The sequence below is a fragment of the Astatotilapia calliptera genome, chromosome 11, assembly GCF_900246225.1.
Source record: "Astatotilapia calliptera chromosome 11, fAstCal1.2, whole genome shotgun sequence".
Taxonomy (NCBI): domain Eukaryota; kingdom Metazoa; phylum Chordata; class Actinopteri; order Cichliformes; family Cichlidae; genus Astatotilapia; species Astatotilapia calliptera.
The window spans coordinates 19,506,798-19,517,137 of record NC_039312.1 but is presented as its reverse complement, the minus strand read 5'-3'; the positions used below and the strand labels follow the sequence as shown (position 1 = coordinate 19,517,137).

The following is a 10,340-nucleotide window of genomic DNA, read 5'->3' as shown; positions in this document are numbered from 1 at the left end:
CTGAAGAATACCTACATACAGTATTTATACTGTTTAAATAGTCATTTATAATAAAATATGAAACGCAACACTCTTGACTTACAATACTGGATTTCTGATTTCCGTGAGCTATCTGATTGTTTTCTGCTTCCTCTGTATTATTGTAAGGTCTTTACCTTACAACCTAAAGCACCTTGAGGCTGATTACTCCTGCTCTTCTGATTAGTTTTAGTCCTTTTAGTAGGTGAATAATAGAACCAAGTTAAAAAAGAATTCTACTGATATGTGTAATATTCCCCAACTTAGTTCAAGCACCATTAAACAAAATTTCAGGGTAATCTGCCTGAAAACTTGGTAACCTCGTAAAGTAAGGACAGCATCTTCACCACAATTGAAAGTCCCTGAGTTCAGACATTAAAAAAAAAAAAAAAAGAGAGAGACCTTAGACAGAAACCAGTGGTGGCTTAGCAACTGTCACCAAGCAACTTACTACGGGTCCTGCTGCAGCTTGGCTTTGCTGATGTAAGATGCTGTTTGTTGTTTCAGAGTATTTTGCATCGCATCTCCTCGCTATTGTTATCGGACACGTGCCGGACTGAAGAGTGTCACTCTTCCAAACAGGATATTGATCCTAATCAGGTCTTTGAGGCCATGTGCTGGTGGGTGCGTGAGGTGGAATTTGTCTGTCTCTCTCTTCCTCTCTCTCTCTCTCTCTGTAAAGCTCTTACTGGCTGCCGCTGGCTGAACCTCCAATCCCCCTTTTAAGCCGAGTTCCAGCTCGACGATTTAAAGGGTGAATGACTTTCCGCCGCTGGAGGGGGAGGAAGGGACACGGTGGTTTTGATGAAGACAGATTGGGCACTTAGTCCTTGTGATCCCAGGACCTGAGTGGAAGATCTAACTACACTGTCACAGCTGGATAGCCAAACCTCTGATGTAACCCCCACTGAGGTTGCATTTCCCATATTTCATTCATTAATAGTCAAGGTGTCTCTGACGTCAAAGCTGGATAAATGTTTCAGAAATATTCCGACGCTTGTGCATCAGCATGGACACTAGATGCCATCTGTGCTTCTTATTTAGGATTCAGGATGTGAACTCGATGCTTGGTGGCTCCTCTGTGGACGCACTTGAGCTTGAGCAGATTTATGTGGTTGCTACCTAGCAAAGAATTAACAGCTTACATTGTTGAAAAGCAGACTGCCCTTCTGAAACAAATGTTCACCATCAGTTAGCTGGAATCCAATCCAATGGACAATATTGATCAACCTACTTATTCTCTGATTTTCTGTGGTGCTCCTTTTGTTATTGTTCCTGTACTGTTCTCTGTATAACTTTACAGGATTAGAAATAAAAGGCATAAAATATTAGTTTAAAATCTTTAAACTAATGTCTTTAAATTTAAATCACAGACAATTTTTTGTGTTAGTCCTTTTAAAATTTAAATATGTATTCTTGCAGCAACTGCATAAGCAGAAAAGCCAGTTAATGTTAAATTGGTTTATAAAATGCATAAAGCTTGAGATCCACATATTTAAGATTGTGCGCCTCCATCTGGTTTCTCTTTATCTCGCTACTTAACAGCTTACACACAGATGTGATTATCCCTCAAACCTGAAGATAATATTCTTTGTCTACATCACAACACTTTTGTGGGTAGCATGAGGTTTGGGAGATGTTGCTCCAGGAAGGGGTTGGGTTCGAATCCAAGGCGGGTCTTTTGTGTGGAGAGTTTGCATGTTCTCTCCAGGCCTGTGTGGGTTTTCTCCAGGTACTCTGTCATCCCCTCACAGTACAAAGACATAAATCAGATAAGGTTAATTAATTGGTGAATTAACTGCAGGTATAAATGTGAGCGTGAATTGTTGTCTGTGTTTATGTGTATTAGTCCTCCAACTGAAGGTCGAACTGTCCCAGAGTCTTCCCCGCTTCTCGCCCTGTTACAGCTGGGATGGACTCCATCCTCCCCTTGAGCCTGAAGTGGAGAAGCAGAAGAAACAGATATTTTGGCACATTTATGCATCCCTTCTATCTCCTGTTGATGACAATTATTGTGCCGAGGAACGATTTCACACACATAACATCACAGATTGACAAACAGTAAATGCAGTACATGCCGCCTGACTTGTACAGGTTAATAATATTGTCAGATTAAAACCAGTTGACACATCTAGACAACAACAAAAACTCAATTCAACTTCAGTGTAAATTCCCAAAAGCAAATATTAAAGCTAAAACTGTTTCCTGGTCTTTTATGCGCAACTGGTTTCTCCTCAGCCTCCACCAGCATTTACATTTCATTTCAACTTTGACTGAATCTCCCAGTTTTCCAGGCTGCTCCTTATTTTAAGGTGCACGTCCATCTTCTAATTTCAGGTACATGACCAACTATCATTACTATACTTCCTCCAAGAGACATTCTCCCCAAGTGTAGTATTTGTCTTTAAATTGTCTGCTGCATCACGTTTTACACCAAAATGAACCATCAGATCAGACTGGGATTAAGCCGGGGTTGAACTGGGCAGCTTCCGTGTATGAGCAGCACCTTCATCAAAATCTGTTTTGTATTAGGCGATAGGAAAAAAAAAAATAGGTCACTTCTCACTCTCTCACCATCAACATCACCCTGCCAATCTGCAGCCCGCCAAAGTGTAACCCTTCCCTCAATCCCCTCCTCCTGACCCTGGGCCTGCTCCAGCACTTAACAAGGATTTAATGTTTCCCAGTCATCTGTCAAGCAGATCAGAGCTATAATGCAGAGCAGCAGGTCCCGCAGATGAGAGCGCAGCCCGTCAGTCCCGAAAGTCTGGAAAAACAACAGTCGGGGGTGGGCTGCATAATCCAACAATTACTGTAATAACCCTCAGTCGCTCAATCCCTCACTCAAAAAGTGCTTTTCCTAATGAGAATCTCATGTTTGCGAGTTGAATGCAGTTTACAAGTTGAATGCAGTCTCTCTGGACATTTGCATATGTTGTTAGAGAGGTCATTCATAAAATACTACTTTTTACAATCCGTTGGCAGTATGCTGCTGCCAGCTGATCTCAGGGCAGCTTTTATTTAGACATTTCTGGCAGAAAGAGGATTCTCTGACAGAAAACAGAAAATATCACCGTACGATGATAATGAGGGTGTTTGACATGATAGTTATCAGTTTCTTAACCCAGCGACTGCTGAATTGCAGCTAATAAATCTATGTAGCCAGGGTGTGTTGATTCTGTGATATAAAACTCCGTTATCAGGTGCAGCCACTCCTTTTCCTTCAAAGCTTGTTCAGCGTCTGGTGCAGCCACATTCACTGTAGTATTAGTGCTAATTAGATGGAACAAATCTCTGTTTTTGTCTTGCATGTGCTGATAAAATGTAGTGAATTAATAATTAGTTAAATATTTTTTGAAATATTGCACAGCTTTTGATATGTGATTAACCTAACCAGGAAGTTTAGTAAATTAAAATAAACCCATTAAATGCTACTTCTTAATGTTTGATATTTATTAGCTGCTTTATGCCATGTTAAAGGTCTGTATTGGGGGAAAACTAGGATTTGGGAATAAATCGCGCTCCCTTTGTTTGTTCCATGATGATATGTCTGTTAATCATCTGCCAGGTTGGCCAGGCAGCAGCAGAGGTGTGGCTCATTTATGCTCAAAGAACTTTCTCAACGCTGATACATGAATAATGGTAATTACTGACTCGTCCATATAAAAAATAAGCCAGCATCTGTTATAGTTTAGAGCAGAGTTGAGCAGACACAATGCAGATTCACCTTCATTTTGTACTCACAGTTAAAGACTGTTGTTTTTGTTATCAGTTAACCTGTTACTGTATTCTATAAAAGGGGATCTCTATTTACAGTCATGTTGGACAAAAGAAAGTGGCAAAAGTTAACACTAAAGATAATTTTTTTATCATTATTTTACATTTCTTTAAATTAATTACTAATAGCTGCAGCTCTGGTTCAGTTTAATTCAGTTCAAGAATATCCCACATGTCAGAAGATCCCCTATGAGCAACAACTCGGCAACAGTGGAAAGGAAAAACTCCCTTTTAACAGGAAGAAACCTATAACTGAACCAGGCTCAGGGAGGGGCGGCCATGTGCCGCCACCGGTTGAGAGTGAGGGGAGGAATACGGGACAAAGGCGCACGGGCAAAAGCCAGAGATGAATAATAATCACTATAAGCACAGTGAGTGAAAAAAAGAAAGTGAAGAAGAAACCGCGCATCAAGGGAAGCCCCCAGCAGTCTAGGCATAACTAATGGAGGATTCAGGGTCACCTGATCCAGTCATAACTATATGCTTTATCAAAAGGGAATCTTAAAAGTAGAGAGGGTGTCTGTCTCCCAAATCCAAACTGGGCCCAAGCCTCTGCCTCCCGTTCTACTTTTAAATACTCTAGGAACCACAAGTAAGCTGGCAGTCTGAGAGCGACGTGCTCTGTTGGCATAATAGTACCATAGTACTGAAGGCTTTTTGTGTTCTTGACACACGCCTGTTGCTTTCAGATGGTAAAAGTGTAGGTGGAAAGAACAATACTAGTGGTTGTTCCCACTTGCTTCTGAACATTGCGGCAAATATTGTGTACAGAGAAAAACCTTTTATGTGAACCGGTTGCTGTTAACATGTCGGCTTTACAGTATGCTGTCTGCAGGGTAAGAAAACAAAACAGAATGTCTGAACGAGTCGCACTGAACAGCATATTTACAGTATGAAGGACCGAGCTCTTCATCGCGCTGTCTCCCTCCATCTGTTATCCTCAAGGACGTTCGATCAGACCAAAGCAGTTTGGATACGCTCTATTCATGAGAGTTTTTATTATGCTTACAACTGTGACCTGCATGCATGGGCTTACACAGTGCTCCCATATTTATATAAACTACACCTGAATGCACTGCATGCATTTATTTATTTATTTGAACAGAAAAATGTATTGGTAAAAGCTTGTTTTCATCTGCAGCCCTTCACCAGTTTCTCTTAATGAAGTGCAGATAAATTTACGTTGTTTAGATTCCAAACATTAAAGATAATAAAACTATTGATTAAAACTTATGTAATCTTTTTTTTCTGACCTTCATCTCACAAATTACAGATTTCACAAAAAGAAAAAGCTGGAGGTTCACAAGAGAGAATGATCACAAGTGATTTCACCACCAGGCATTTGTATAAAAGATGTTTTTCACAGCAGACACTTTTTTGGTCATATGATGGACGCAACATTATAAAACTTGAGCATCCAAATAGTCATTTTGATTGTTTTATGTTACCACTGAAGTCTAGATATTGTTGTTTTTATTGTAGCTGGTTTTAATTCTGCTTGTGATGGTATTAAATTTAAAAGAAAAGCCATTTTAGTTGGGAACATACATACGCTACTGATTGTTTTACATTTTTCAATAATTCAGTTACTGTATTGATCTAAACCTATGAATCCTTCAGAACTGAAGAAGCTTCTCAGATGAGGTGAAACGTCTTCAAGCAACTTAAAGAAGTCCAGACGCTTTTCTTTCCAAGCTCCTTACACTTTACACTACGATGACCTGGATGACTGAGAACCTTCACAGACATATGGATCCTAATATACTAACAAGTTTATTCAGAAACTCTAGGAACAAAAGGTTTTATTTTTTATAAACGCTGAATTTTCAAAGAAATGGTGCAAAGTGAAAGCGGTTGCTCTTTTCCTCTCTTTGTTACCAGGCTTGATGGATCCATGCTTTCATGATATATACCGAGTTCTAACCCTACCTTCTGAATGTTGCTGAAGAAATTGAGACTCATCAGACCAGCCTAAGTTTTTCTAATCTTCTCTTGTCCAGTTTTGGCAATCCCAAGCCTTAGTTTCTTACTGTTAGCTCAGCATAGTGGAACCCAGAGTGGTCTTCTGCTCCTGTAGTCCATCTGCTTAAAGGTTTGATGTGTTCAGGGATGCTCTTCTGTATATCTTGGCGGTAGCGAGTGGTTATTTGAGTTACCGTTGCTTTCCTATCAGCTCAAAGCAGCCTGGCCATTCTCCTCTAACATCAACAAGGCATTTTCCCCTGGAGAAATGTGGCTCATTAGATATTTCCTCTTTTTCAGATCCTTCTCTGTAAACCTTAGAGATACCTTACAGATAGCAGATCAGCAGTTTCTGAAATACTCAGACCAGCCTGTGTGGCACTAACAGCCATGCCACATTTGAAGTCACTTAAACACCTTTCTTCCGCATTCTGATGCTCAGTATTGCGCCTAAATGTATTGAGTTTCTGTCATGTGACTGGCTGATATTTGCAATATGTGCAGTTGAATAGGTGTCCCTAACAAAGTGGCCAGTGAGTGTAACTGTGACAGTAATCAGAAGCAGATTGATCCTGGATTTATAAACTTTCTAATACGAATTGGGAACGTGTCACAAACCTTTGGTTGAATCCTATAAAATAAATTTCAGCAGTGAGGCGTCTCTATAGGAGCATATCAGTGTTACAGGCTCTGCACACGTGTAATGCGGTGGTGCTGAACCGTATGTCACTGCCGCACAGTCATTTTAATATCATCTGAGCTGCCGCACACCGTGCGCATGAACCAAAACAGTGAGTACCCAGCACATCACGGCTTTGCATCCACTCTCCCATGCTCTACTTGTGTGACCTCCCCCCGCCCCCATCCGTCTATATAAACTGCAGGGAAACCCCATCAGGGCATTAAGAGACTTCACTCAGCTGGAGATTACCGAGGGATGAGGCTGCAGACACATCAAGAAGGCAGAAGCTGTAAATTTCGCTCCGGGATTTATCCAGAAAGTGTGTTTTATTTGTATTTTTGGAAATGCACGAATTAAACTTTGAAATCGGTGTTCCGCAGAAACAGGTTTAAGCAGCATATTGAGGTCTTGGGCCTGAGTTAATGCAGTAGAAACCAACAGGGGGGAACTTCTGATTATCTGAGACTAAGTTTAGTCACCTTTAATCCCAGAGAAACGAGACGCTTCTGGTTCACCTGAGAAGGATAAAAAGCTTCTGAAGTGTCTTTTAAGAAGTAAGAAGGCTGTTTGTATGTGCTGGAAGAGGTTTAATCCCACCGCTGTGTATAATCCAGTCCATCCCGATTTTGCTGCCGGCACCATGCTGTCCAGTGTGCGCCGTCACAGCCTCCGCCTGCAGAACGAGCTCCACCGGTGGAGCATCTGCGACGCGGGCAGCCACCCGCTCTCGGACAGCCTCCTGGCGAGGGTCCCCGCCTGCATCTCTCGCTCCAAATCCTGCGCCAGCTCCGCCGGGGAGTCGGACGGGAGCAGAGGGAGCTGGTCCTCCTCGGACTCAGTCATCTCCACCGACTCCGCCGGGGAGCACTCCGCGGAGCCCGGGAGACCGTATCGGGTGGTGCTGCTGGGGGCCAGCGGGGTCGGTAAGACGGCTTTCGCCAGCATCTTCGCCGGTGCAGCGGACAGCATGGACAGCGACGACTGCGAGCTCTGTGGAGGTGAGAGAAAGACCTTATTAAAGTGCCCGAGAAAGTTACACTTCTATTCTTCCTGTAATACTCGTGTATATATTGTTATATGAATATATATAAAATAACATAGTAATAGAAATCATAAAGTAGAAGAAATAAATTGTATTTATTCTACTTTGTATAGTGCATATTTGTCTTCTATTTTTGCGTTAGCTGCCCTGCTATAACAATGTAAATTTACAATAACAATGTAAATTTCCCTGCTATGGGATTAATAAATCTTATTCTATAATAAAACCTTAGCACTGCAGTTATTCTAATAATAATGCTGTTTGACGTTTTGCTGATTTAACTCAGATCTAAGTGTTTGATTCCTGTTTAAATTCAGATGAAGTGACTGAAAAGGAAATTGAAGTGGATGGAGAGCCTGCCTCTATAACTCTGATTGACACCTGGGATTCAGAGGTGAGTTTCTTTACAAAATGAATCAAAGAAGAGACTTCACCTGCCTGTGTGTGAGCATACTAAGCCCTGTGTGTGCTTTTCAGACTGACAGTGAATGTATGTACGAGCGGTACATGCAGACTGGGGATGCCTACCTGTTGCTGTACTCTATAACTGACCGGGCCTCATACCTGAGAGCATCTGAGCTCCGGATAACCCTGCGTCGCTTCCGCCCTGCCCAGAACACACCGATTATCCTTGTGGGGAACAAGTGTGACCTGGTGCGACGCAGAGAGGTGTCAGTGAGCGGTAAGGAGGCCTAATCTCAGTCTGTTTATGCTTCTCTTCTTTTGATAAGATGATCAAGTGCCTGAAACTGTCTCCTCCCTGTTTCAGAGGGTCGCGCTTGTGCCGCTGTGTTCGACTGCAAGTTCATCGAGACTTCGGCCGCCATGCAGCACAACGTCTGGGAGGCTTTCCGCGGCATAGTGCGACAGCTACGTCTACGACGGGACTCCAAAGAAGCCAACAAACGCCGCAGGCACAGAAGCTGCACTACCCGCCGAGAGAGCATCCCTATGAAAGCCAAACGTTTCCTTGACAAAGTGGTGGCAAAGAACAACCCCAGCGTGGCGTTCTGGCTGAAATCCAAGTCCTGCCATGATCTCTCTGTGCTGTAGGAGCCTGATGGATGAAGCCAGATCTACATCACACCTTTGAGCAGGAGAACAAGTTACTAGGTGGAGGATAAGCCTACATCTGAGGTGGCTACAAAGTTGGATGGTTCGCACGCAGCCTTCACGGTGTTCACATCCACCCTCCAAACAGCCGGGACGGTGTTAGGAACGCGTTGCAATCCGGCACAGACTGAGAGGACTCGGCTTAGATTGTCTGCCTTTGAAATGAACTTTGTTAGAGGCCTCGTGTCTGTGTGACAGAAATGTCTAAGATTAGAGACCAGCTGATGGAAACTGAGAAAAGGAAGTTATTTATTTATTTATTTTGTTGTTTGTGTTTCGAACAAACGCATTTTAACAGCCTTTTCTCTCCTTTCTTCTCTTTTTTCCTGATCAGTTTGCTCCGATTTTTGCCAAATTTTGACTGTTGATCCCAAAGTGCTATGATTTGTAAGCTACTTTGTGCAGTTAATGTCTTTGATTATGTGTACGATGATCTTTTGACAGTTACTTTATTTATACGTGTCGTATTTTGGACTTGTTGTACATAAAACCACATTGATAATGTATCTTTTTTTTGTTTTAAGTGTTGCTTGATTAAATAAAGTGACATAACAGCTTTTGGAAGGGAAAAAAATAACACTCTTTTGTCTGCCATCTCCACATCACTGATGAGAAATGATAATGGGTGACTCAGCTTTGACACAAAGGAGACACACTTGGACAAATAGGGTCTCGCAGCAACACTGCGCTGATGCAGGATGAGTCAGGTGGTGACATTAAACCTGAACGTACTTCAGCAACATTAGTCCCCTGCGCGTCTGATTGGGTACGGTGATTTGGCTCCCAGTGTGGCACCGGACAAGCTCTCAAGCTCGGTGTTGTTGGGAAAACGGTCAAATGCAGAAAAATGTGTTGCCAAGGTAACATTCAGAGGAAGTGTGTTTGGTTCAGAGAGCGTCGGGCAGATGGTGTTGGCCGCAATACCGGGCTGTGTGCACATACAGAGCCACGCTTTACATAACAGAGTCACTTCCAGCTTCATCCGCTGAACCATCGACTCTCCAGTCATAGGTTCTGGTTAAATAGCGAGGCCTGTGAAACAGTGACTCACTCGCAGCCTGTTTTCCTACAGTCGCACAGTTTTGTGGTTTGTGTGTCCAAGCAGCTCTCCACAGCTTGTAAACCTCTCAGCTCAGGATGACTTTATGCATCAGGTCATATAACAGATAATTCCAGCTGATACGTGTGAGGTTGGGTCATAAAGATGAAGCCTTTAAGACACACCTTCTTTTTCCTGTTTTTACAGTTTCATGTGCGTCTTGACCTCCTGAATTGACCTCAAAGCTTTGCATTCCCATGAGGCAGTGGATTGTCAGTGCAATCAGGGAGTCGGTCCTATTGTCTACGCATAGCTCCTTATCAGGCGCTGCTGCTGATGGAAAATCTGCCAGGAAGCACAGCAATGGTGCATAGGTCAAAGTCTAAGAGGTAATCAGAAACTTAAACAATGAGCAGCGAAGAAATGAGAACGATTACACAAATTTCCCCCCCTCGTTTTCCCCGCTTCTTGTTCTATTTTTGTCCAGAATTCACGTACATGCCGGCTAAAATTCACAAATGCTTTGCTGAGACATTCCCTTTAAAGAGTTTGTTGTTTTACAAACACTAATCAGTACTCTACAAATCCACAAGCAGTTGAGTGTTTCAATAAAACCCCCATCTTACTTTAATAGACAGGTGTTTTATTGAATTCTTTATTTATAATTGTTCTTTTCTTCCTGTCTTTGTTGCTTTTGTCTGCTTCTT

The 10,340-nt window shown here is 42.4% G+C and overlaps 1 protein-coding gene across 1 annotated transcript; it reads left to right on the top strand.

The window, feature by feature from the left end:
- Positions 1-6,530: 6,530 nt before the first annotated feature.
- On the top strand, positions 6,531-9,151 carry gem (GTP binding protein overexpressed in skeletal muscle). The gene is made up of 4 exons (XM_026184885.1): positions 6,531-7,437; positions 7,799-7,875; positions 7,959-8,163; positions 8,251-9,151. The coding sequence occupies exons 1-4, from the start codon at positions 7,011-7,013 to the stop codon at positions 8,532-8,534; spliced, it is 993 nt and encodes a 330-aa protein (XP_026040670.1). The 5' UTR covers positions 6,531-7,010; the 3' UTR covers positions 8,535-9,151.
- Positions 9,152-10,340: the final 1,189 nt, after the last annotated feature.